Source organism: Oenanthe melanoleuca, chromosome Z (genome assembly GCF_029582105.1).
Source record: "Oenanthe melanoleuca isolate GR-GAL-2019-014 chromosome Z, OMel1.0, whole genome shotgun sequence".
Classification (NCBI taxonomy): Eukaryota; Metazoa; Chordata; class Aves; order Passeriformes; family Muscicapidae; genus Oenanthe; species Oenanthe melanoleuca.
Window position 1 is genome coordinate 29,783,758 of NC_079362.1, and position 27,308 is coordinate 29,811,065.

The 27,308-nt window shown below is 47.8% G+C and overlaps 1 protein-coding gene across 1 annotated transcript; it reads right to left on the reverse strand.

The window, feature by feature from the left end:
* Nucleotides 1–367: 367 nt before the first annotated feature.
* Nucleotides 368–27,308, reverse strand: B4GALT1 (beta-1,4-galactosyltransferase 1). Its single transcript, XM_056514030.1, has 6 exons — nt 26,980–27,308; nt 14,836–15,071; nt 7,428–7,615; nt 5,871–5,993; nt 4,296–4,400; nt 368–3,758 (listed from the first exon to the last, which is right to left on the reverse strand). Exons 1-6 carry the CDS (start codon nt 27,251–27,253, stop codon nt 3,623–3,625), a joined length of 1,062 nt encoding a protein of 353 aa, XP_056370005.1. The 5' UTR covers nt 27,254–27,308; the 3' UTR covers nt 368–3,622.

A 27,308-nucleotide genomic window follows, 5' to 3' on the forward strand; every position in this document is an offset into this window, starting at 1 on the left:
TCAGTTTCCCAGGAATTACTTCTCAATTTCCACACTCTAGCCAAACCCACAAGCACTCAGGGAGCAAGCAGTGGCCTGTTCCCCCAAGCAGTCACAGCCTGAGTGAGAGCGTGCATCCCCTGCCTCATTTCAGGATGGATTGCATGCTGTTCCCCTACTCACAGATAAAGGAACCACACTACAGTTTTGTGGTATCACCTGGAGACTCTTAGGTCTTAGGGCAAAAACTTTGCAGCACAAAGAAATTAATTCAGGGGGCAGCCAGAAGGAGGAAAAGCTGGAGAAAGTCAATGCAAGGAGATTAACGCACAGCCATGAGCCAGAAACCCACTGGGACAGAGAGGCAATCCAGAGAAATGCTGCCAAATATAACTGAAAATATTTTTATTTGAGATCAATAGTAAAGAAGAAACATTGGATTATACATCCCTCGATATATAAATGGTAAGAATGCGAAGCAAAACCATCTACAGGAAACCCCAGTAAAAGCAGTCCAGTATACAAGTAGAGTCCTGGGGAAAAGCAGCATATCAAAACCCTTCCTCATGCTAACAAGCAGTCAGTCATCCCAAAGAATCCAAGCATTAGCGTTTCCTTTGAAGCTGTTTTTTCCAGGTTTCAACCATTGGTTACAATCAGTATCACTTTGAGTGTTTTCACCAGTAGGGGAGAGGAAGAAACACCACCCACCACAGGACTCAGTTGGAATTGGCTTCTGTGCAACATGAGTATTTGGAGATGTGGCACCTGAAAATCCCAGGGAGAGAAATTTCATGGCCAGGTCAAGTCAAGAGCATTTAATGAGTTTCACTGATACAGTTTACACAGAGACAATGAAATCTAGAAATCACAGGTCAGCACCAAAGGGCAACACAAGCTACAGAAGGTGGCTTCAGTTCTTTAAATGGTTTGTGGCTTTAGCAGTGGAAGAGAAACTATGCAGCAGCTTCTTGCACTGCTCGTATCTCTCTGTTGAAAAGGGTTTTCAGGTTTCCTGATTTTCCAGTTTCCATTTCTTCCCTCACAAGGCACATGTTGTAGAAACCTTTGATCTCAACAGCCAGAAACAAGCGCTCATCCCACCTCCACGACATTGAATAATTTCTCCATACAGCCAAACAATGAGTTGTTGCAATAACTTTTTTTCTAACCACCAAAGAATCTCACTGCAAGGAATGCTGCCAGAGTCTCCCCCACTTGCCTGGTAGCAGACACCACTACAGCTGAAGGTCCAACTCTTCCACTTGGCTCGAATAATCTTTGGCTTGAATCTTTACTAATAACAAAAGGCTCAGCAAAAAACTGAGATGCTCTCTGCAAAGACATGGCATTTTCAAGTGCAGCCTTAATAATTTTTGGTTATCTGCTCCTAGCTGTGGGAGTGAGGCCCTCCTTCTAAGGCAGCTTTGAAAAAAAATATTAAAAATAGTCCTCTCCTGTGTCTCCATTACAAACTACACCCTTGCCAATGTTTTACCAGAGACATTTGACCTGCATTTTATGAAACACACATCTTTTACATGCATCTTTAAGATCTGGAGCCTGATCTGTTATAAGGACTACTGTATTGTATTTTTTTTTTTTAATGCAATGATAAGCACAAAGGATAAGCTCTTAACCACAAGCCTCCTTCCTTGCACTTTGCTCCTGCTCCATGCAAGCTCTATCTTTCCTCAGCTCCCATCATGACTGGAGCAGCAAGTCTAGCCAGAAAGAGCTTTGAACCAAAGGAGGTGAAGACATTTCCAAAGTGAGACTGAAAAGGCATCTCGTAATTAAAGTCTCTATGTGTCTTGTCAGCCGCTGCTGGCCTAAAAAGAAATGCACAGTTCCCCGGTCCCTGCAGGATCCCACCCCTGCAGTGCAAGGGTTCAGCAAAACCTTCAGGTCTCAAAAAATGTAACAAAAAACCAAGCTAAACCAAATAAGAGGAAAAAGGGGGGAGGAAAAAAAAAAAAAAAAAAAAAAAAAAAAGGCAGTGCTGAAGATGATCCCCAATACAAGTGTCCCTGATTTTAACAAACTTCAGCACAGGCCAAGGAAGTGCAAATTGCTGTGGTCAGAGCTGGTGGCAAAGTACTCACCAGAAAGAATTCAGTTCTCAGTTCTGGATAAGAGCTTTAAATCACTTAAACCAGCTCCCTGGGTGTCAGCGCTTGAGGCTTTCATACACAGTCAAGGGGAGGAAAAGCAGGGTCTGTACAGGAGGTGCCCTGGTGCACTGACAGAAAATGGTACTGCAGAATGTGCATGTCCCTCAAGCCTGAGACAATCAGAAGAGAGGTTCCAGATAGAGGACACACATTGCAAACAGTCTTTAGGCAAAGAAAAATCATTTGGATGTCGGCCCTGCTGTGAATATCTCAGCACTGCAGGAGATTTAATAGACAAATAGGCAGAACAAACAAAATACATGGCTTATATATGATGACGCACATAAAAGGCCCACTAGTCTAAAGATAAAGGAGGCTTTGAATCATATCCTATTATGCTGCACCCTACTTTAATCTGGTATTAAATATACTGCTTATGATACACAAATTACCTTTAAAAGTTATTAAAATGTTACAACAACAACAAAAGTATTAAAATATTTCAAGTTTTATGCACAACCTTGCAAGAGAAAATTTTGGTTTCAGGAAGCTTCAGACAATGCTTAAATAGCGTGGTAACTCCCTACCGCTGCTAACAAGTGTTAGCAAATTTTAAGGCCATAATTTAATTCTGGAATTAAATTAATCTTTATTTAATGGGGGGGGAAAAAACCCAAACAAACACCACAAACCCACTCCTCTCTGAACTCCTCCACCCCACAAAAAAATCCCAGGTGGTGTTGTGCTGAAGCAAATAATCTCTATCCTATCCTGAAATAAGGTTATCTGAAGCCAGCTGTTTTTAGAGAAGTCATATGTGCAGCTCCCACCCTATGCAAGGAGCTTACCCACAAATTCTGGCAAACTGTCTCAACTCACTCAAAGCCTCCTTTGAGACTAAATGAAATAATGACATTCATTGAATCCAGACTTGATTGTTCAACACCTGCTCTGCACATAGAGGAGATGTTTGTTTTGGTCACTATGAGAATAAAGTTGTATTATGCTGTCTCCATCAAAAAAAATCTAATGCAAAGCGTAAACTTGGACAATTTTAGCAGCATTTTTCAGTCCTTCATAAAGTAAAACCAGGAATGAATTTAAAAGAATGCCTGCATGCACCTCATTCAAAATACCAAATATCAAGGGCAGCAACTGTTGATACATCACAGCCATAATCAGAAAAATTTGAGCAATCAACGCAATATGGGGAATACTGCAGCAAATAGATCAGATTCAAATTTTCTGGCAAAGTAACTATTTACAACTCATATGTACAGCTTCTGGACTTACAAAACGACGGAGAGCTAGAAAGTTGTGTAAAGTCAAGTTTGAAATTAAAAAAAAAAATTTAAAAAGCACTTGTCCAAACAATTTGGAGACACTTTGGCATGCCAAAAGAGGCTTTTTTTTTTGCTTTTTTTTTTTTTTTTGGTTCATTGCAACTATTATAAAACCAGCACATATAATGCATCAGTGAGACCAGATATCCTGGGCAATATAGGCAAGTCTCTGTTGTGTCTCTGATGTTAGCTATTGGGGGAGCCAATATCCACTGTGATCTTTGTATACAGAGGGTACTTGTCAGTTCTTAACACCTTGTAGGATAGTGTATTTAAGCCATCAGAATTCATTGTCTCCCGTGTGTGAGCAATTCGGTCAAACCTGCAGGAGGGGAAGAAAAAAAAGTGGGGTGAGAAGGTGGAAACAACAAAGAAGGAAAAAATGTTTAAACAATCTGATTTTTGCATGCCTGTCAGGCAGCAAGAAAAACCTGAGTATCAGTGCCATAAAGATTTGTGTGAACAGTGGGCCAATGCATCCCCCTACGGGGTCAAATTTTATCTAGGAAGAAGCAGCCAAGGTTTTAATTCACAGAGGTCCTCTTCCAGCTCTGCATTAGAGCGGAGATTTATATCCCAATGCCAGGCTGGAAACAATTGCTTGGAATCTAGTTTTCTACTTTTAAGAAATAAAAGTGGAGAGGCCTTCTTGCCATGGTGCAATGTTGGGGAAAAGGTCTACAATCAGATAATAAACTGGCAAGAGGAAAGTGGCAGCTTACGGAGCAGGAGCAGAGAGCTCAGTCATGGCTGCAGCCTTTCCACACCTCTGCGGACCCAGCAAAGAGAAAGCCAAGCAGATGGAGCAGCAAGGGCAGGAGGCACCCCTAAACCTGCTGTGGGATGGGGTGAGACACACCTCTCAGGGTTGGGTTCATTCTTCCTGTCCCGGGAATGCCGGATCATTCTGCACTTCCCAATGACCGCATCCGGACGGGATATCCCCATGCCTTTAAACACCAGCCTGCAGAAAGCAAGTACATTAAACACCCAACGGATGTGGGGTGCTCTGCCGCACCTTCCACAAATAACCACTGGTTTCACCTACTTGTTTTTTTTGAGGGGGGATGTTACTAAGGCACCTCCAAGCTTGCCAACACAAGGAAGGAAAGCCAGTCCTTTTCCACACAGACACCTTATCTATGTGTGGAGTAGAGACCTCCCCTGCCAACACCAAGATAATTCACCACACCCTCACTTACACCTCCATCTCCTCCAAACACCCAACACCCACATTAAACCTGCTCCAGGCTGTAGACTCGAATTTGAGTGGGAGTCATCTAGTTTTTAGTCATCTGGATAGGAGCCAGAGGAGCACTTATTTTTTTGTGACATGAAAGCTGCAGTGCTGGGGGAAACTGAAGTGAATGGTAGTGATGCAGCATAAAGGAGACACATGGTCAGACTCACAGACCTACCAAGTGAGGGACAGCATGCATGCTCTCTACAAAGCACCTGCAGAGTTTTTTCATGGATATCAGTAATGAAAAAGTACTTGATTTCTTCTTTGCCTCTCCCTTTTCACTTCTGTATTGCATCTTCTGTTCCTCAAAATCCAAGTGCCCCAAAAATAAAGGACTGCCACTTTGCTCTGAATGCCCTACTGGAAAGCTGTTCCTCACTTAGTTTTTTAACAAAACCTCAGGAAGGTACAATTTTTATTTTTTTTTGGAACATCCTTCCTGAAGCCCAGAAGAGCTCAGAAACCCCAGAGAAAAGATCACAGAGTGGTTTTGTCACTGAGAAATACGAAGAAGGCTTCCAAATACATGCCCCTCATGATGATTTCTCTCAGTGAATGCTGTGGATATGTGAAGTTGTAAGGTAGCATAAACCCATGTTCTCCTTTGCCCTGGTCTTCCCAGCTTGCCCTGTGAGAACACCCTCCTCCTCTCATCTCCTGCATTCTGAGCCTTGCTCAGCTTCCTTCCAGTCAAGCTCACAGCTTTATAAAGAGCTGCTTACAGCCTGACAAATAGAACTCTCCTGGGAACAAAGGCATCTGCTACAAGGCTGCAGACCCAAACAAATCTTGGGCTGCACTGGCCAAAGTGTCAAGGTCTCATCCACGTTCACCTTCATGTCCTGAATCCCCTTCTTTGAGCCAGTGCTGGGAGACCCAGAAGCACAGTGCTCCAGCCAGTGCACTGGTGTGGATGCTGATGAGGCTACAGGGAGAATGAACAGTGGCAGGGGGAGGGGGCTGGGGTGTGACTTTTCCAACTAGACCCTCTCCCCACAACACCTTGGGAGCTGAGAAATGGGGTACCAGCACCCAGCAGGAACATCCTCTTGCTGAGCAAGTAGGCTGCCCACAGACCACCTCCTGTCTGGAGACACCCCATGTCCCCCCATACCCAGGTGAGAGCAGCAGGTCTATGTTCATCCCCACCCTGGATGCACCCTAGGGTACCAAGGAGGAAAAATTATTTACCTGTTGTAAATGTCATCATCTTCACCACCCCAGCCCCAGTAATTGTTTGGGAACCCATTGATCTTTGTGAACTGCTCTTTGCTCAGGGCAGACACGCCTCCAAAATACTGATTGTAAGGCAACCTGGGAGCAGAGAAAAGAGCACATTAAAGGAGAAGAGGTGCTAGCCAAGGGGCAGCCTGCCTGCCTGCCTGGAAAGGGCTTGCTGCTGCCCTTCACCCAGCCCTCACACAGCCAGCACCCACCCACAGGAAGCAGCCATGTGTGGTACCCTGGACTCAGCTGAGAGACAGGAAACTGGTGGGCTCAGTCCTAAATATATCTGAGAAGTATTTTGCAACTGGAAGTAGCTGCAGCCTTTTACTAAGCAGTACACTGTCCTCAAAGGACAGGCTGAAATATGTATCACCTCACCAAAGGTGACATGAATGCCACAGGAGTAGCAAGAGCTCAGACAGACATTGGATGTGCCACACAGCCTTCTCCTGCAGCTCTACCACCCACCTCCACACTCCTCAGTGTCCCAAAAGGGAACTGGCAGCCCACAACTGAGCTGGCAGTGTGACCTTGCATACAGAAAGCAAACCAGCTCCCACTTGTAACAGGACAATTCACCAGGAGACTGAGGAAAGATGAAATTTAGACCCAGAGTATAAGGAAAGGGCCCACACAGGGATCACCAGGATCTAGTACAGACTTGTCTCTGGTTTAACAAGCAGAGGAATCCCCAGGGCCATGCATTTCTGTTTTAAATTTCACCTCGGTGCAAGAAAAAACTGCAGCTGCAGCAGTGCCAGTTTCAGTCCTGCTCCAAGTAGGGCTTGCTTCTGGAGTGGAGACATGTGAGGACCCTATAGCTTTAGCACTACTGGCCACCACAGGGACACAGCCTTCACTTTATAGATGAATTTTTAAACTCTTCCTTGGGAATTTGGGACAGGGGGAAAAAAACAAACAAACAAACAAACAAACAAACAAACAAAAACAACAACAAAAAAACTGAAAGGAAAAGCAAGACATGCTTTTGTTCAGAACAGCTTGCTGAACCCAAAGGTATGCTGCAAGAAATTTCACTCTGTGCTGCTCTCATGTACTAGGGCAAGTCTCTCAGTGGCATAAAACCAAACAGCCAAAAAAATTTTGTCTTGCTCTTAAAATAGTGTCTGATGCAGTCTTTTTAAAGCTGCACAAACTTCTTACTGTGTGAGAGTGTCTCACTTTTCAGACTGGGTGGAAACACTAGCTGTCTTCCAGCTTCCAGACTGAAACACAAGAAGGGATATGTGGGCATCTGCAAAATGAAGGGTGCTTAGCTCTTCCTCACCCTACGTTTCACCTTCCAGAAGCTGTGAATTTTAATAAACTGCTCGGCTGCACTTCTCCACCTTCCTCCCCTGCAGCCACCCGCTCCCTGCAGGGCTGTGCACGTTAAGACAGGCTTTTGGGAGAGATGCTTTCCCATGCTTTCAGTGGTGGGCGGGATGTGTAACACTGCGCCTGCACTGCTAGGCTGGCAGCGGTATCGGAGAAAATATAGCACTCCAAAAGGCGTCTCACCGAAATCCAAATTTATCCATGGATACAGAGAGGTGTCGTGGCTGGCTGTAACATTTGTAGGTGTTCCTGTCATCCATCGGAATGAGGTCTACATCACTAAACACAAAGCAATCATAGTCATACTCCTTCAAGGCCTCTGCAAATCCAATATTCAGCAGTTTAGCACGGTTAAATTCTTCTTCTCCATCCTAATTTAAAAACAAATAAAAACAATTAAGTGACTTAAATTTGACAGTTGGCCATCAGCAGTTTCTTACCTGTTGCCAGATGCCGGTGTTGCTGCAGAGGGCTGGCATGCCTGTGATGGACTGAGCTGGAGCCCAAGCACTGCCCCTGCAGCACCCATGGCATGTTTGCAGCAGACCTCCATGACCCCAAATGCTGCCTGCAGGACAATGACACCTGGGACAGCCGCAAGCCGTGGGGACAGGAAAAACAGCTGAGGAAAGACTGGACACAGCTCAGCTCCCATCTCTTGCTGAGAGCCCCCAAGAGGGCAGCTTTGATATCATACTAAGCAGTCTCTATGTCCCACTCCATGCACAGGCATTTAAGAATTGAATTTTCTTATACAGGGCAAACAGATGGGGCTTCCTGGAGTGGCAGAGAAAAGCAAAAAGAGCTGAGCTTTTAGAAGAAGGGACTCTTGCTACAGAGAGAAACACTGTCAGTGCTTTAGCTTACAGCCATGACAAAGACCACGGACCAAAACCGTACTGTGGCCAGAATTTCAGCACCCTCCTCCTAAGCTCTGCCACAACATGGCTGTGAGACTGTAGCGCAGACACTGCTGAGCAACGTGTGATCACACGCCAGACCTGATTTGCAAAGCACAGGACGGCACCAGGAGCCAAGGTCTGATGCTCTGCTGCTCACCTCTGACCCTCTGCCAAGCCCTGAGCAGCCATGAGAGCCGAGGAGCAGGATGTTCCCTGGGCCCTGCTCCCAAACTTCCTTTGGCACGTGGCTGTGACACACAGCCTTGGTTACTGCATGGCAGGCCAGCACGAGCTGCTTCCTGAAAGGACTACAGCTCCAGAGATGGATGCTGCCACTGCTGCGGTGGCACATCCCCTTCTGGTGCTCTTCCACCCCTGTTCATCTGTCCTGGGGGTCTCGATGGGAAAATGACATCAGGAAGGCTCTCACCATGATGGGAAGGACTTGAAAAGAGCTGACACTACATCAGGGCATATTTATCCCACGGCAACCACAGCTAATGAAGGGACTGGCAGAGAGCAGGGCAGGAAAATCTACACCTTCCTCCCCAAGCAATGAAGCACCTGAGGAGAATCTGTTCGGCCTTTTTCAGGCAAGAACAATTCAAAAGCACGTGTGGATTTAAGCACAAGTACAGGCTCGCAAATTGCTGAGCACTTTTGAAAAGCTAAAATATCATATCCAAACCCCAAAATACTGGTAGTTTGAGAGTAAAGATTTCCAGTCAAAGACCCCACTCTGCAGCAGCAGCTCCAAACCGAAACCCTGTACAAGGGAACAGAGCAGGTAGAAAGAAACTCATAGGGCATCGTTCAAAGAGACTGAAGGTTTTTGCCAGCCTGGAAACCAAGATTGCCAAATCCATTCTACCTTCACACTCTCTGAGCAGTGTCAAGACAAAGGACTCCCCCACTGTGCAAGCTGTCCCAACGCCCTGCACTGCCTACACCCAACATGGGATGCAAATCAAAGACAGACAAAATACTGTGCCCAGGAAGCAGCAGATTAAAGCACCAGATTCTCTGTAACAGCTTTACCTGGTTAATAAGCAATCATTTTGGTAACTGTTTAAGCCAGACTGGTTAATAGATCTGCTGCTGAAGAGCTAATGCAGGTTCTTGAAACAGCCCCAAGTATATTCCAAATGTAGGTTTTAAAATGCAAGTGTCAAACCGACGTTTTCTAAAGCGTTCCTCTCCCGCCTTGGGCATAAATTACTTCACAGGGTGGAGTAAGCTTTCATGGAAGAGGATCTGAGCAAATTCTCAGCATCCTCACCCAAAACAAAAGGGTTCACACAATACTGAGGTGGTGGGTGGACGATCACCATCATGCATAAAGCAGTAGGAGTGAAAACTCGAGTACAAAAAATGAAGGCAAGTGGAACAAAGAGGCTGGGGAGAGGAAGCAGCTGAGGTCATGAGATTGGAGCGTTTTCCTCCCCCAGTAAAAGGGGCTGCCCAGCACTCCTCAGGTCCTATGGTACCAAACCCAAACTTGGCTCCAGGGTTCGGAGGGGGACTCATCCTGGTGCTGGGGTGAAGTGCAATGTGCTCACTCCTCAAAGCAACTGCTGGAGCCAGTCTAGGAGAGTGGCCTCGTTTCATACCCTTTGGCTGCTCTTTTCCTAATGAAATTCAAGGCAAAGAGCACTTTACACCGATTTTGTTACCAGCAGTGCCTCAGCTGTAATTAACCTGTGCCTTCGGGTAGCCTCTAACTCTTCTGGGTGACACATGGGGATTATTAACAGTGCTAGGTGGAGCTGTGTTTTTAAACCTCTCCCCAAAAAATCTCAAAGCACAGAGGGTTCTGCACCAAGAGCATGCAGGACCCTTCCTGCCACCTCACCCACGGGACCCTGGCAGAGCTCGCACTGGAGCCCCATGCATGGAGAGGGACAGGACACGGGGCAAACACTTAATGCAGGCATTCCCACTCTCCTCCTAAATGGCCACACAGCTTCACACTTTGGCAACCAAAAGACTTGGAAGAAGGGAATCACAGCCTATACAAGAAAACAAAGAACCCTCTCCAAGCCATTTTTTGTAACTTATAGTAAGCATGTAGCTCATGCAGCAAACTTTGCAAGGCTGTTACCAACAGTGACTGCTTTGAGGGCAGGAGGTTGGTTTTCTGCCCCAGAAGTTATGTGGGGCTTTAACACAATTGTATTGGAACAAAAAAACAACTGACAAGAGGTCTTGCTTTTTTTTTTTTTTTTTTTTTTTTTCCCGGGTTTTTTTTGGTTTTTTGTTTTTAATATGTTTTTTTCAGAAGCTCTGTTTCTTTACCTAAGGCAATGTGGAAGCACTGGCATGCTTGCAGTATCTCAGATTCAAATCTCTCAAAACTCACATGCGTGCTGCAACCTTTGACTGATCCCCGACATTTTGGAAAAACAACCAAACAACAAACCAGAGCTGTGAAAACTTCCTTCCAGGTCAGCACAGAGCGCACTGCCCACAATGGCCCTTGAGAAAGTGGGAAAAGCACAGCTGAAAAAACCTCCATCCCTCACCTCTGCCTGGTAGCTTGTCATCCCATGAATGCTGTTATTTGCCACAAAGAAATGGATTAGTTTGGACTTGCTTGGACAGAGAAGCACTAACCTGAAGAGCGAGGCAGTGCACAGAGGACTGCTAGTTTGACAATGCAGTCAAGCTCTAGACATAGCTTCTATGTTTTCCTAGGCTTTCAGACAGAAAATATGTAGTCCAAACACATTTTTGATATCTTCTTTTTCCTGATAATTTTTTCCCAATGTTCTTTATCCTGAAACTTAACCTATGTCTGAGTTCAGTGCTGGCACCCAGCACCTGCTTCTGGCTCCTGAATTAACTCTCTCTGTCACTCCCAGAACAAATTGCTGGCTCAGTCCTGCAAGGTCTGACTCCTGCTTGCCCCTGGAGGTGAATGATCAGCCTGAGCAGAACAATATCCAGGTTTTTTTTACTTCCTATCCCTTACCTCAGCTGAATTTGGTTTGTTCAGCCAGACCTGCCAAAGGAGGGTTCCTTTTTTATTAGTCCTAGAGAGAAAAAAATTGAGGCTTTTTGAATCATTTCTCAAACTAAAGGGGTTGCAAACCAGCAAGAAGACACATGTCTGACTTTGTTCTGCCTCCCACGTCTATATAGGAGGCAGCTCTGTGATTTCTCCTGCATACAGCACAAATGAAACAAGGCTGCATCTCTTTTACCTGAACCCTACACTTACCAGATCTCAGGGAGGTAATGCATGTCTCTGGCCAAAGAGGAGAGAGCCATCACCTCCAGTGGGAGCTTGCTAGCTAAGTCAGGATACACTGAGATAGCCTGAACCACATATGCAATGTCCATGGAAAAGTCCTCCTTCCACTGGACTTGACAAGGTAGAAACAAATTTCCAGAGCCATAGAGAAATACTAGAATATCAGTATTTCAGTATCAAAATCAGAATACCAGTATCATAGAGAATATCAGGAGATACTTTGGTGTTCCTCTGTCACAAGGTGTTTTGAGACCTCAGCACAATTACACCAGACAGTGGGAGAGAGCAGCCACAGTGGAAACTTGCCTCCCCTGCCACTGGAAGGGTAAGTAGGAGCTGAGCACAATTCCCTCTTTTGCCCCCACACCTCATAGCTCCTGCAAAGTAACAGGAATAAGAGTGATGCTCCAACCCTCCACACTCACAGGCTCACAACTCTCTGGAAAACTGCTACCAAGACACTGCAAATAGCACCAGGGGCCAGTGGAAAATGGTTGAACAACTGCCCATTTTTCAGGGAATTGGCTGTCTTCCCTTTCCCAAACTTCAGTCTGGGTGTGTGGGCACCTGCATGGGCTGAAATGCAGTGAGAAGATTAATTTCTAGACCACAGCATCTGCGTGGGAATGGCCACAGGTGCAGGAGAACACATGGATAATGGTGGGAGTGAGCAGGGCCAAGGGACACGCTGCAAATTCACTGTCACTGTCATCATTCGATGTCACTGGTGTGGCATTGATGTGCACTGGGCAAGTGTGCCTAGCCATGCGTCCTCATCTCAAATTTACCTGAAAAATCCTCCAGTGGCTATTCCAGGCACTGGGCTGGGGCTTTTCTAGGGGTGGAGTGTGCAAGGTGAAACATAATACATTATTTTCCACTGGCTCCTGTTACACACTGGACATTTCACAAACATCATCCCCCTGACTTCAGCCAAGTCCTGCTCAGAGGCATTCAGGCACGCAAGAACAGCATGGTGGAGACACAATGGACTCGTGACAGAAACACATTGCGCTGAAAGGAAGAAGTTTGACATTACCAGTGCAGCAGTAGCAGGGCTCAGCACTCCTCTTTCTTTCTATGAGATGCGGAGCACAGAAGAGCATGTAGGCAGCGTGTAAGAACCAGATCACACAGTAATTCTCCTTGCTTCAGTGATTGCTTTGATATAGACAGGATTAACAAGTAAAGGTAATATTTCCCCACTAGAAGGAAAAATAAAATAAAAAAAATAGGAGGGCAGATGCAAAGGGAAGGACAGAGAAGAAAAAGAGAAAAGCAATTGTCAAGACAGCAGAGAAATAAGACTATTTTCCTACTGTACTTCTGGAAGAATTAATACATTTTCCGCATCTCTCTCTATTCAGTGTTCCCACTCACCCTTGTGAGATTCATCCAGTTTACTAACACTGACCACTCCACTTCTTCTAGACACAGCTTATAAGAGGCATGCAGAAGGAGAATGATTATTTTACAAATCAAGCAGTCTTACTTCCTAACCTTACTTACTTACTTGCTAACTACTGGATGTGGCCAGGGCATAAATACCCTGTGTACTGCATTTCACTCTCACTCAAACTATGCCCAAGGGATGCACCTGAGAAAAAGCATTTGCTTCATAAACTTCTGTGAGAGTTAACTGTAAAACACACAGCCCTAGTGCTGGAGAACAGCACCACAGAAGAGAAGTAGCCAGCAACACAGGGCAATGCAAGCCAGCATGCACCATCACAGCAGCAGCAGGCACTCCAACCGGGCTTCAGACACTGCCTGCCTTTAGGGGCACCAGCACTGCTTTCCTCACCCTGGAACACCACCGATGGGAAACACCACCCTGAGCTGCACTGCCAGCTCTTCACAATGGAGCTGGTTGATGCCCCAGACCACGTGCAGGCAGCTCTCACAGCTGGCGGGTGACTACACCTGCCTGGGAAAGCAGCAGCCCCAGACAGGACCGCTGCTGGAAGCCACACCACGCTGTCGCTGCCGAGCCGTGCCCAGAGCAGGGAGGCACCATCCCAGAGCAGGGAGGCACTGTCCTGCTGCCACCTGCACCCCTGGGCAGCAGGGTCCGTGGCTCAGCCAGCCCGGGCAGCAGCAGCTCGCAGCAAACGCTGCGCGGGAGGGAAACGCAGCCCGAAGGATGGAGGCGGCAGCTGGCTCCGCACTGCTGCACTGCATTACACAGGAAGGGTTTCCATACAGGGCTCGATTTTAGGGCACTGCACGCCACTCTGCATGCTGCAGAAATGCTTGTGTCCTCAACAGTGTGGCTGCCAGGCAGTCAGATGCAGACACTGAACCATCTTGGCTGCTGTGCTGGGGAACTACTGCAAATTCCCCAGAAGTCTCTTTTGTCATGATCTCTAGCACCCTGGAAATGAGCAAAGTAAGAGAAATTGTAGCAATGGAGTATCAGTTTTCTCTCTCGGGATAAGTCTCCCCCTACTTTCAAGCCTGTGATGAAATTCATCGCTTGGGTGACCATTTTAAATATTCATGGTGTTTGATATGCCCAAACACACCAGCTGATCTGAGCAGAAGTTTAAGGAGTTAGCACTTAAAGCAGCATGTTATTTCATCTCAGTTCTTATTGAGCTGAGAAAACAGGATAAAAATACATATCCAAGAGAAAAAATGCAGTGGAATTGCCAGAAGGTGGTCTCTGCTGGGGCTCTCAGAACTGCATCTGCCATTTCACCCTGCAGCCTGTACAAATGCCTGCACATATATCTGCACATTTTAAGCCTTTCCAAGAGTGAACAATATATACTTATTTAAACACCATTATTCTATAAATTAAGACAGCTTGTCTTGAGTGAAATGTGCATTTTTATGCCTTTTGTTTTTTAAAAGGCATATTGAAGGCCACCAGATAACAAGAAAAAAAAGCCCCAAAACAAAAAACTCCAAGAACTTCCCCATAATTGCTTGTTTCTTTTCTATTCCCCCACAAACAACCACTTACCTGCCAAAACTTTGTTTTCTCCATCCTGACTTTGTGTGCTAACATGAACAGAAGGTGCTTGATAAAGTGAAGTCCCACACTCTTATGGTACATCTACTATCAAACTAGGCATTAATACCAACTTGCCACCTTAAAAATCTCTGCATGCAATTCCTGCAGCAGTTGGGGAAAAAAAGACGTTCGGAAAGAGATAATTAGCTGGGTTGTGCTATTAGGAATTCTTTCCTCTTCACCAAGTGGTTTCTTTAAGCAGAAGTTCTTAAGAGTGAATTGTCCCTGAGCAGAAGTGGGGATCTCAGGTTTTGCATCAAAAGCAATGAAGCCAAATTTTTCTTCTTTTTCTTTTTATAAGCAACCTTATTCCTGCCTGCCTACTGCTTTTCAAAGTAAAGCAACCATTCCTCTGTTTTAAGGGGCACACAGGCACTGCTGTGACAGCTGTATAAAAGCTTGTCTCTAGCATCTTACCTGGTTGATAACATATATTCCATAATCTAGTTGCTGCCTTTGGAGAATTGGGTGGAGGTAATAGAGCCAGTACTTCAGGTGCTCCTCTCGGTTCCTGAACGGTATGATTATTGCCACTTTCTGAAGTGCTATGCAGTCCTTCGGAGCAAAACGACCTCCTGCTTTGACCATTGGGTTCATTCTTGCCACTTCTTCCAGGTTTACAGGCTGGGAAAACTCCACACGTAGTGCACCAACTGGAGGAGAGTCATAACACAAAGCAAATTAACACAGTCTATTTCTCTGAGCATGCATAAGGGTTTTGCTCAGGTTTGGTTTTTAAGAAACGGAGCTTTTGATCCCAGCACAACCCCATCAGTACTTGGAGGTCTTGAAGCTTGGACTCTCCATACCCAAAGCAACCTCACACCACCAAGTCAGAGCAAACCCACAAACTCTGTGGCCTCTTGGTATGAGAACCCAATGGAGTCACTGACACTGAGACCTGCAAATCCTACAGTCTGTGTGGCCAACCAAGAGCTCCAAGGGTTCATGCACCATAAAACCAGCCTAAAGTATTGTCCTCCAGGCTTCTCATCAGCCTCAGGCAGCCCAAGAGTCTAGTACTTCAAAAATAGTTCTGCTCTCCTACCAACAAAATCACCTATGGCTAGTCACACGCAAAGTGAATAAAATCCCCTTCCTGTTTTTTTTTTCTTAGAGATATTTTCAGTCTTCTTTAAGGCATGTCCCTTATTTACTCAAAGTTCTGTACTACAACCAGATCTGCATTCAGGTTGGCAATTCCTGCAGATGGTTTCAAAAGTGGCAGGTTTTGAAACCACTGAAACAATCTGTGTCAGAGCCAGGTTAAAAGTGAGAAGTCCAGGTGGCACCAGAGAGAGCCCTCTCAGAACAGCCAGGCTGGCATTTCTATTTGCTTCCAGCTGCTCCAGCACCAACTCACCACAAAAGACCAAGGAAGGGCCTCTCCTGCTGCCACGTCCTGCTTCCAGCACCAGCCAGTCAACAAACTGCACTTAGCACACACACCCATCTCCTGCTAAAGCCTCTGCAGCGGGAGGGTTGCTGAGGACCCCCTGCACAAGGCACAAAGCATCAACCATAAACACCAGTCTGGGGACCACCCCTTAGGGATTTGGCTCGGTATCCTTCCCTTCTCCTCCATTTGGGTGTGCTTGAGGGTTCTACCTCACACATGCTACTGCCTCACATTTGTTGCAGAGACCCCCAGGTCCCCAAGGAGGGGGTACACTGCCCTTGGGGAGCCCCCTGAGAAGGGGTGCAGGTGAGTTATGGAGCCCAAAAAGGGAACAGCTGTCAAAATCAACTCTGTGCATTCCACAGTGTGTGACTACCAAAAAACCAGAGATAATGCTCCAGACACGTGGCTCATTCCCTGGTTATTTAGAAGACACAACTGTAGTTTGGCAGGGTGCAAAGGGATCTCCTGGTCTCTGCATTTTGCACTGGTTAGATGGGCATGTTTCCCTCTCACACAAGGAGAAGGAAGTGATTTCTCAGACTCCAGGGGCACCAGGATCAGCCTGCCCATGCCCCCAGCACTCCAGCAATTCCCAGCTGCGCCGCTGACACGTGTGCCTGGTTCTGCACCCTCTGCCCCAAGGTACCAGCTGGGCCCTGGGGATGCCTGCCCTGCAGCTGCAGGGCCAGGGCCAAAGCCTCTCTGTTCTGAAGCCTAAATGTGGCCTGCAGGGAGAGCTCAGAAGGTGCTCTGCAGCAGGAGGAAGACACAAAAATTAGAGGAACTGGGGCAGGAAGGAACACGCAATGGAATGGCTGGGACTGGGGCTCAGTGGTGACAGGATCAGGGGCAGGCACAGCCACCCTCGTGCCTGTGGGACAGGCATCCTATCAGTGAACTCAGAGGCAGCAGGAGGGGGAGACAGTACATTGTTCCCTCTGAATTTGGGTACTGCTTCCACACCATGGTGGAGACCATTTTCCCAAAACAGCCTCTGGCCCCAACCCACTTGCACACTCACTTCCCCAGCTGTTCCTGTGCCCATCAGTGATACCTCCATTAGGAGACTGGCACTCAAGAGTTAGGGTGATGCTACACTGCTGTGATCCAAAACAGCAGAGGGCATTGCACTGGGCATGGTTCACCTAACCTGTCACGGCCAGCAAATGGGATTAGGTTGAGCATCTGTGTCCAGGAGCTTTATTTTCCTGTCCTGCTGGCACCTGGTTGCCAGCAGCAGGAGCCGGTGGGATGCTGCAGGAAGCAGTGGGGCAGAAGCAACACATCCCTCGTGGGGCCCTGCCAGCCTAGTCCATTGCCAAGCACTGGGTGTGGCTGCTGTTCCTGCTGGGACAAGCTGGGCTCTGTGCTCCCAGTTACTGGACTCTTCTCCCAGTTGCTGCTCCCAAGAAGCAACTTGTGAGCCCCATCAGACTGGAGAATGCTTTCTGGTTTAATAAACAAAGGTTCTTTTAATGTCTCAAACCCACCCAGAGTAAGGCAGGAGGAAATGAAAGTCTGCCATTTAGGTGAACTTAGAGAGGAAATCTCCCACTGGTGACTTGTGAGCTCCAGCTGGGCAAGGACAGCCACAAGCTTGGAACTGCAAACAGCATTTTGCTGGCTGGCATCCAGCAGCCCCCCAAGGCGAAACACAGACCACTCATCCTGCCAGCAGCCACTCTTGCTTGCCTTGTGGAGACTGGAACATTGGCAAGGAAAAGATGGGAGCAGAAAACATATTCATTGTTAAAAACAGCTGCAGAAGGCAGAGATTTAACAGTTTCATAGTCTTGAAAGGCATTGGTGAGAAATGATCTCTACTGCACCACCCTCCTGCTTAATCAGTTTTAAGGGCAGCACATCTTTTCACAAACACTGCCCTAAGGGATGCAGCCAACACACAGGTCAGTGAGAAGTCCCCAGGCACCACTGCCATCCATGTGTGGCAAGGCAGCTGCTTCTGAGAGAGGCTGGACACAAATCACTCAGTTAATACATTCACCAAACACAAAACCAGAAAAAAAGCTGAATAGGCCGTTTTGAAATACAGAATGACTAAAACAAAGTCGACTTCCTAAAGCCATGTGGCTGACACAAAGCAGCAGCAACATACCACCACTGCAAATTAACACTTTCAGTTCGCTTCCCAAGCAGGACAAGGCTAAAGCCAAATCCACAAACATGCAGGTTTTCCAACTGGTTAACAGTCACAGTTCCAGCTACTAATTTTAAGCCATTTTAGCTGAAATTTGACTACCTGGATAGCAAGCAGCCCTAGGGCTGTTGTTTCCCAAGGATGCTGACTCAGGATGTAATCTGCAATGCCAAGAAAACGTGCAAAGTCTGCTGCAAGTGCTGTCCCGTCTGTTAAAACTGTGTCCCTATCTGTGTTTACTAGGTAAACTTTCCAGCTCGATTCACTCCATCTGAATCTTTTCTGATTCTGTTCAAGCTGACTGCCTGACAGAAATCACTGTATATGGACTCCCTTCTAACACAGGCATGACAGGGCTGTGTCGACTTGCAACTCTGGTCACCCATGTAGCCTGGCATCTGCAGGCAGATGCCTGTTGGCTTCAGCATCACAAAGCTCCAGCAGAGTGGCTTCACGAGCCTCCACTGAGTATTTTTAGCAAAAGAAAACCTCGAAAACATAAATAAGCAACTGCAGGAAGCTTGCAAAAGAACACAAAAGCACAGCATCACATCAAAACATTTCACAGTTTGTAAAAGGAGGCTTTAGCTGGCAGTGGCAGGGTAAGAGAAAGATACACCAGGGAAAGCCAGCCCACTCCTGCCCCTCACCTCTGACCCTCAGAAGCATTTATGCTCACAGGGAAGGTGCACAGGAAAAGCCAGGGACCATCGTGCTGCTCATAAACAGGAAGCAGTTTCTCACACAAAGCAAAATGTGAGGCTTACAAAAAGCCAGAGGCAGCGCAGTGCTGGAGCCCCAGGAGCCTGTCACACAGTGCCAGTGATTTTCCCACCCTCACTTCCCAATGGCCATGCCTGCCACAAGACCTAAACCTCCTGCCATCTGAGGCTGCCCATATGACAGGACTCTCACACAAACAGCCCAGAATCCACTCAGCCTCCTGCTCTAACAAATCCAGAGACTGCTTTAGCCTCTCTAGACCAAAGGGAGTGATCTAGGGAGGCTCCAAGGAACATTTTCCCAATACTAGAAGTGCTGGGAAAACTCAGGCAGCAATGTGTCTCAAAAGGGCAGCCCTGGGGGGTTCAGGCAGGACAGACTGGGGGAGTCTGTTCTTCAGGAGGGTAGTGCGGCCCCAGGAGAAGGAAACAGGAAGGAGGGAAACTAGTCTGTGGGACAGGCTTGAAGAGTGAACCAGCCGTCTGAGTCACCCTCCTGAGAGCTTCACTGGGAAAACAACCAAAATCCACCTGCATGCTTCAAGCATCCAATCTCAGGCATCTAACTCAGTGAAAATGAAAGCAAAAACAGGTAGCAGCGGCTGGGAAAAGGCTCTCCCCAAACAGAGCCAAAAAGAACCTTTCCATGGCCCTGGCTGAGAGCTGGGCGCTGCTCTCCATCCTCTGAGCCGTGTGCACTCCCGCACTGCCACACTCGGACAATCCTCACACCAAAGAAAAGCTGGAAAAGAGAAGCAGAGCTCGCAAGAGAGGAAAAAAAAACAAACAACCCTCTCTTTGCAGGGGCCCAACAGAAAAGGGAAGGAAGGGCCTGTCAGCCACACCAAGCCCGCCTTGGCTGGGGAAAACAATATCAGCTCCACCCCTGACAATGTGTGAGCAAGTTCCCCCACCCCAGGCTGTGAAGCAGGGCTGGACCCCAGCCCCAAATGGCAGCTCCAGGACAGGCAGGCAGCTGCATCCCAGTTCAGCAAAGCAGTAATTTCCTCTTAAGGCCGTTAAAATAACTTCCCACCGGCTAAACTTCAGAGCTGTGCCAGCTAAACTTCATAGCACCAGACAGCCTCAAATCGTGGCTCAGGCCCGTGGTGGGGGACGGGGCAGCCTCCATGTCCCTGGTCCATCTGGGTCTCCCAAGCAGCCATGTCCTGGCATGCAACACAGTGGTCAAAATGGCAACTGGCTGGAAGCCGCTGCCTCTTGCTGCCTGCAGCCTTTTGCTGCCCTGGAGCAGCTTAAAGAAAAAACTCTTTTGGTCTTTCTAGAAATATCCTTGTCACAGAAAAATAAAATTAAAAAATAATTTAAAAATGCCCTCCCTAGGGCTGGGATACATTTCATTTGGCTGATCTACACTTGTGAAGTTGCATACCCCCAGAGATGTTAGCTATGCCAAGGCAAGGGAAGCATGCTACTTATGCTCATCTTCAGTCCTGGGCAGGTTCACACATGGTCTGGCCTCTGCAACTGCAGACCCCAAAGGGAAACAGGCTGAAAAGCATGAGGATGCATCACATGTGCTGGTAACATTGGGTCTGCCTGATTACCTCAGCAACAACAGCCAGAAAAAAAAAAATTCTCAACCCAACCCCAGCACTGACACTAGCATACGGCATCTTTAGAAGAAATTAATTAAAAAAAAAAAGGGGAGACCATCTTGTTGATGGAGGGTACTTCTGGGAGAGAATCAAAGTCCTCCTTGGTGGCTCAAATCCAGTGCACACTCACTGAGGCAGCTTTGAACCAGGCAATCTGCATGTTATTAGCTCTTCCCACCCACCGCAAAATTAAATTCCAGGCCCTCTAACAGCAAACTACTAACAAACAAACAAACATGGATCAGAAAAAGGCTGAGCAGCCACCAGCCAGAAACCTCCCACTATGCAGCAGGAGGGGTGTGTGGACAGGAGCCCTCCCAGGAGACTGGCAGCTCAGGCACGTCCCTGCCAGCAGCAGCCCCAAATCACAAGGCAATGCCCCAGCCCCTCTCCCGTGCCCCATCCCATCCTGCCTGTGCCACGTTCACCTGGATCCAGCACTGCCCCGGGGCTGGGGGAGCCGGGTGCCAGGTGGGGTGGGGGTGTGTCTGTCTGGCTGGAACTCTGCCAGGGCTCCTGCACCCCAAAAGCGCAGGGTGCTGCTGGCTTTGGGAGCACAGGAGGCGAGGACAGCAGAGGGCATTGCATGCCTGAATGCAATGAATGCATGCAGCTGCTCCATGTGCTGCCCTGGAGCACACAGGTTTGTGGAAACCCATCCCATAAGGCCTTTACAGGGCCACTGCCAGGTTCAGCAAGGCAGGTTTGCAGGTAACTTGTCTCTTTGCCTGCAAAGCAAGTCCAGTGACACTGCAGCTGGGGGAGGTGGCAAAAGCAGGCAAACATCTGCAGAGGCATGGGGACAGCCCCGAGCTCCCTGCAGCTCAGCAGCAGCTGGAAGCCTGCTGGAAAGGCTGTTTGCCATGCCCCTGGCCATGGCCATGCTCAGTCAAATTAGCACCTGCAGCGCAAATCCAATCCACACCTGGCTCACCAGGCACCTGTCCTTGCAGGCAAGGGCTGCAGAAGAGAAAACACAGATCCAGTGGGGACAGGCTGAGCAGCAAAACCTTCTCCTACCCAGAGAAAAAGCAAGCTAAACATTGACACTGCTCCACCCATGTGCCCCAACACCCCAAATCTTTGGCCCCACCACTGCAGTATTGAAGTGGGCTGGCTGGTTTTGTCCCCAAAGCCAAACCCCTCTTCTGCCCTGCAGAGAAGGGTGTGCAGGAGGGAGCGGAGCCGTGGCTGCAGGACACTGGCTGAAGGGCATGTCCATGGGCGAGGAAAGGAGGTGAGCAGTGGAGCCCAGCACCCCCTGCTTGCTACAGCACCTCCCTGCTGAGGACTGTGGCAGCACCCTGCCTTCCGGGGTGGGGATGGCCCTCAAGACAGGGCCAGCATTCCCTATGTGCCAAACAAAGTCAGACTAAGATGCGCCACACCAGAGGAGAAAGTGAAACAGCTCAACTGAATTCTGCGTCCAAGTGCAGTTTTGGAACTGCAAGTTATCTGTCTCTTTCCAAATACAAACTTGGCTCAATTTCCAAAGAAGCTAGCTATTGCTTCAGATCAATGCTGGCAGAGAAACAAGCATGTTATAAAACACTACATGCATGAGACAGAAAACTTTCCTTTTCTCCTCCGTCTACTGTGCTTTGTCCCTGGAACAGCTGCTCTCCAGCACAGCACAGTACCTTTCCAAGTTACTTTGTGAGCCTAATTAACACTCCTTGACCTCCACTTTGACCAGATGAGAGGATGCTAGTGATATGCTCCTCACAGAAGTTGCTCCCTGCCAGCCAAGAAAGCCTGTGCTTCAGAGGTATGACGTGCTCCCAGCCACACAGATAGATAGCTGTGGAGTTGTCAGTGGTGTTGCCAAGATCACACATCTGCTCTCTGCCAAACATCTTAAGCATATTCTATGGAGAAGTTTAACAGTTTCTCAAACCCTCTTTTGAAGCCAAGAAAGCTTAAATTTGAGCAAACTGATTTATGTGTTATCTCCCCCTGCCTTCTCCATGCTCTTCTCTGAGTCTGTTTTACTTTTTCAAAAGAAGGCAGTGGAGGGGGACAGCATAACCCCATCGTGTGCCTGTGAGCAAAGCAATGCCTCCAGCACCCAGGCAGGCAAGAGGGATCAGAGACAGGCTATATAAAAAAGGTTAAAGAAAAGGGAGGTCCAGATGAGAGAGGAAAGGGAGATACGACATGTAAAGCAAATGTTTTCTCTACTGCCTGGTATTGCAAGTGACCCCACAGATTCAGAGGCCTCCAATCCCTGAGGTAGTAACTCCCCACAGCAAGATGAGAGCCTATGACTGCAGGTGTGCAATGTGACAGGATGACGATACCACAGGCATGCCAAACCTACCAAATTCCTCCAGCACTCTCAGCACTAGGAGTCCTCCTAAAAACAGTGGGTTTAGCATCTCTTAGGTTTTCACTCTCTTGCCCCCCAGAATCCTGCTAGGATTCTGCCAGTGGTAAAACATCTCCTACCCCTCCTTACACAATGTCCACAGATACATAATTTATTAATTAAATCTCAGGCAGCACATAACCTCTAAACATTTCTGTAATATAGACACCAAGCATCACTGCTGATTTTACAGGCTATCTCAAAGCATCATAAAACCCTCACACTTATCTTCAGCATCAACAATTTAGAGCACCTGCTTGTACTGACTACACAGGCATCAGAAGCAGTGCACTGATGAAACAGCCTGTGTAATAGGTCCTCTCCTCCCTGAGTGACAACTATTCAAAGAAGTTTTTTTCTTTCAATCCTTTTTTTTTTTTTAAACATGCCTTACTAACATGGAAGTAGGAAGCACTAGTTTATATCCAGAACTCTCACATCTTTTATATCCAGAGCTCTCACAGCTCTTTTCCTTGTATGCCCAAGATCCCCAAGCAGGACTTGCAGGTGCCGGCTGACAAGAGGCTGCACATGACCCAGCCATGGGCACTGCCAGCCCAGAAACCAAACGTGTCCTGGGCTGCATCCAGAGCAGCGTGGGCAGCAGGGGAGGGAGGGGATTCTGCCCCTCTGCTCTGCTCTGTGAGACCCCAGCTGGAACCCTGCACCCAGCTCTGGGGTCCGGCACAGGAAGGACATGGAACTGCTGGAATGAATCCAGAAGAAGCCACCAAAATGATCAGAGGGATGGAGCACCTTTCCTATTGAAGACAGACTGAGAGAACTGGGACTATTCAGCTTGAAGAGGACAAAGCCCTAGGGAGAAAACAAAGCTAAAGAGGGACTTTTGACAAGATAGTGACAAGGAGCAATGGCTTTTAAGTGCAGAAGGTTCAGATTAGATATTAGGAAAAATTCTTTACTGTGAGAGTGGTGAGGTGCTGAAACAGGTTGCCCAGGGAAATTTTGGATGCCCCATTCCTGTGTTTGTTCAAGGCCAGGTTGGATGGGGCTCTGAACATCCTGGTCTAGGTAAAGGTGTGCCCACACCAGGGAGTAGGGATTACATGATCTTTAAGGTCCATTCCAATCCAATCCATTCTACAGTATCCCAGGAAACAGCCATTTTTAAACCTTAGTGAAAATCAGTACATCTCTACTGGTTTGTCCTTTGGATAATTCACTGGTTCATACATTAACCTATTTTTTTTTGTTGTTCTGTCAATACCTGTTTATTACTAGTGTACAGGGTTATCTCTTTTCTAATTTTATATCTGAGCATGAAAAGCTACTAAAACAGAGACATGACTGCAATATTTAGCAGAAAATTCCCAGAAAATGCTCATGGCAAAAAGGGCAAGAACACATCTTTTATGTTAGCCATCCCAGCCACACCTGGTGTCTAAACAGGGGTTAGAATTGGCTAAGGAGACAGCTGCACTTTAAAATAACTGCCCTTGAAAATGACATCCCTGAAATACAGATAAGCCTGTCTATGAAATTCTGCAAAGCAGACTTCTGGCTGCTTTAAAATGAGCTCTTGGAACGGGATCTTTCAGCTGAAGAATTTGACCCCTTGTGCACACTCTCCTTAAACCATCAGGCATGTAACTACCCCAACACCAAAATACAGAAACCACATGGAAATGGTAGAAGAAACACATTTGACTGTTTTGAAAGTGCTTAGGCCAACACACATACTACTTCTAGAGAGCAATTTTTTTATTTAAAAAAACCCCAACCAAAACAAAAAAAAACAACCAATACCACAATACTTCTCCTAAAGAATGTAACAATTTGGGGAATGGACACCTGCAGGAAATACCTGGATTTACTTGCTTTGGGGCTTCTCAGAGAAACCAAACTTTCTCGGAATTCTTGAAATTTTACTGCAGCAAGCAGGTTCTGCTTCCTGATACCCCATTTAAGACACTCACTGGCATGCAGCTCTAAACTGAAGCATAAATCCAAAACGCTTATATGACCTTGTATGAGAGAATTTCATAGCATTTAAGGACTTTCAGCTCGAAGCTGAATTATAGTATTACCCCAGTCCTGATTTATTCTTCTAAATTATAAATAATAGCAAGCGAACCATAAAAGCACATTTAAAATTTGGCAGCTTCTTGTAAGAGATTAAACCTCATTCAGCTAATGCATTTGTTGCAGAGCCAGACAGCAGGGATTGTAAACCACTCTCTAAAGGCTGCTAGGGAGAGAACCGTGGGCCTCCGAAATGCGTACCTGGCTATTTTACCATTCAAAAAGCCTGAGCATTCAGTCACACATATCCTGTGTGAGTCATCACATGCTTCCCAGCAGCGATGGGGGAAGGGCAGGCAGGAAATTAAAAACCCCAGAATTATGTATTCTACAATAAATGTCGGCTTGTTGGGACGTGGAGTTTTTGGAGCTACCTGTTCCCACCAGAGCACTTCTGCACGGCTTTGGGAATACAGGAATCACAGGATGGTTTCTGCTTTTTATGTTCATATTGATAAGTGAGTTTTTAGCTCAAAAAGGAGAGTATTTCTGAGTTCTGGGTGGGGAAATTACGTGTCAGAAATGCCCACAAAGTGCACTCCCTCTATTCCTCATGGTGGCCTTAGAGACAAGAGATGCTGATCAGGGCAGACTCAGCGCTGACCAACATGTGAGGCATTATACAGTTGTTTAACAAATGCTGTTTGCAACTGAAATCTGAAAAGAACAGAGGAAAAAAAAAAAAAAAAAGAACAAACAGTTTCTCACCTACATGCTGGCTATAAATCTTGATGCTGTGACGGTGCCAGGCTGCATGTGACTGCACCACCCAAGTACTGAAGGTAACACAGCTAGTAAACATTTGCCTACTGTATTGTAAAGAGCTACTTCTTCTGTGGCCCTGTAGCTCTCTTGACCATCTGTAATCGCTGCCAGTAGCCTCATATTGCCCTTAGCTGATTCAGTAAACTGTGCTGAAGACATTTCAAAGATGATTTAGAACATCTTAAATGATCCTTCAGCAACTAACTCCAACAACACCTTGAATCCTGGGGTCACTAAGAACATTTCTCTAAACTCCAGGCATTTCCAAAGCACATGACTCACTCCTGACAGGATCAGACTAAGTGGAGACCATTCAAAGCAAAGCCAGATTCATAAAGGGTTCCCACATCTGAGGACAGGCTTGCACAGCCACTTCCAACGTAAGTGATGTAGGGGAAAAAAGTGAAAGATACAAATCAAAAACAACACACAAAACACAGGACAGTTTCTTTTAGTGACCTCAAAACCACCTTCCTAAAATAACAGACCAGTCATTTGTAATTCAGATGTACGGATCCATAAACAGCTGACCAGTAAGCACCAAGAGAAACTATGAATTTTTCTGTCGGTTTTGTAAACTGAAAACCACAGGTAGCTTCTCGGAAGTCTCTTCCCCCATTGTGATCTCTAGTAACAGAGGAACCCATGATAAAATGGCACACTTGGTGGATGAGGGAGATTACCCCCAGGCTCAAGGGCCCGAGGTGTGGCCAGGCTACTGTCAACTGGGATGCCAGCAGGTCAGGGGAGTCTGCTCAAGGAGCAGCAGCCACAAGCAACAAGTTGGGTAGGAGAGCCTTTTAAAGGGATGAAAATATCTGAAATTCCCTTGTCCCCAACTCTGCTTGTAACAAAGCCAGTAGAACAAAACAGGTCCAGGTCATCCCGTAGTAAAAATGAGACCACCAGCAGGCTGCAAACCCGTCAAGATCCTGCCAGCGTTTCAGCACCCAAGCGGTCACGGAAAAGGCCTATGAGGAGCACAGTTCCAGCGCAGATAAAGCACACGCCAGGCTGCCACGTATCACGGTACTGCACCACAGGACCAAATACGTCCAGGGGAAAGCGCCGCCGGGATGTATAACAACTGTGCTCATGACCCTCCTCACAGCCCATTATGAAGCCGTGCCGCTCATTCAGCAGGTCCGCGGACACAGAAACGCTTCCAAAAGCCTGCACAGCGCAGAAAGCTCTCCTGAGCCTTCCCGTGGCGTTGCGCAAGAGCAGCATTTTGGGTAGAGTTCCCAGAGGAAATTACCCAACCTCGACGACAACCAGAAAGAAACCTAGCCGGGCGGGGTGGGAGCGCTTCCCGAGAGCGAGGGGCTGCGCTCGCCGCCGCCGCGCCCGCGGCAGCATCCGCTCCGCTCCGCCCGGCGCACCGGCTCCCCCGGGATTCTCCCACAATCCCGCTCCGCACCGGGAGCGCCCGCCGCTGTCACACCGCGCCCTGCCCGCCCCCCGAACCGCCGGACGGCACTCACCGAGCAGCGGGGAGGGCTCGGGGCAGGGGCCCGGCGGCGGCGGCGGCTCGGCGGGCGGGGGCCGGGCCCGGGCGGCGGGCGGCGGGCGGGAGAGCAGCACCGAGAGGTTGGCGGGCGGCGGGCGGCGCGGCGGCGGCTCGGGGCTGCCCGGCGGCCCCAGCGCGCTGCCCGCCAGGTAGTAGAGCAGCGTGGCCGAGAGGTGGAGGGCGCAGAAGGCGACGAGGAGGCGGCAGGCCCGCTGCAGCGAGGTGCCGGGCAGCGACGGCTCCTTCATGCCGCTGCGCTGGCGGGGAGCGCCGCCCGCCCCGCGCCGCGCCGCCGACGGGGGA

Excerpts from the sequence above, each read along its gene's own strand:
- B4GALT1 (XM_056514030.1), bottom strand. The coding sequence starts at position 27,253 with ATGAAGGAGCCGTCGCTGCCCGGCACCTCGCTGCAGCGGGCCTGCCGC. Across the intron at positions 7,616-14,835 it reads GAATATATGTTATCAACCAG|GATGGAGAAGAAGAATTTAA; the intron begins GTAAGATGCTAG and ends TTTTTAAATTAG. Across the intron at positions 5,994-7,427 it reads ATGGATAAATTTGGATTTCG|GTTGCCTTACAATCAGTATT; the intron begins GTGAGACGCCTT and ends CTCTGCTCCCAG.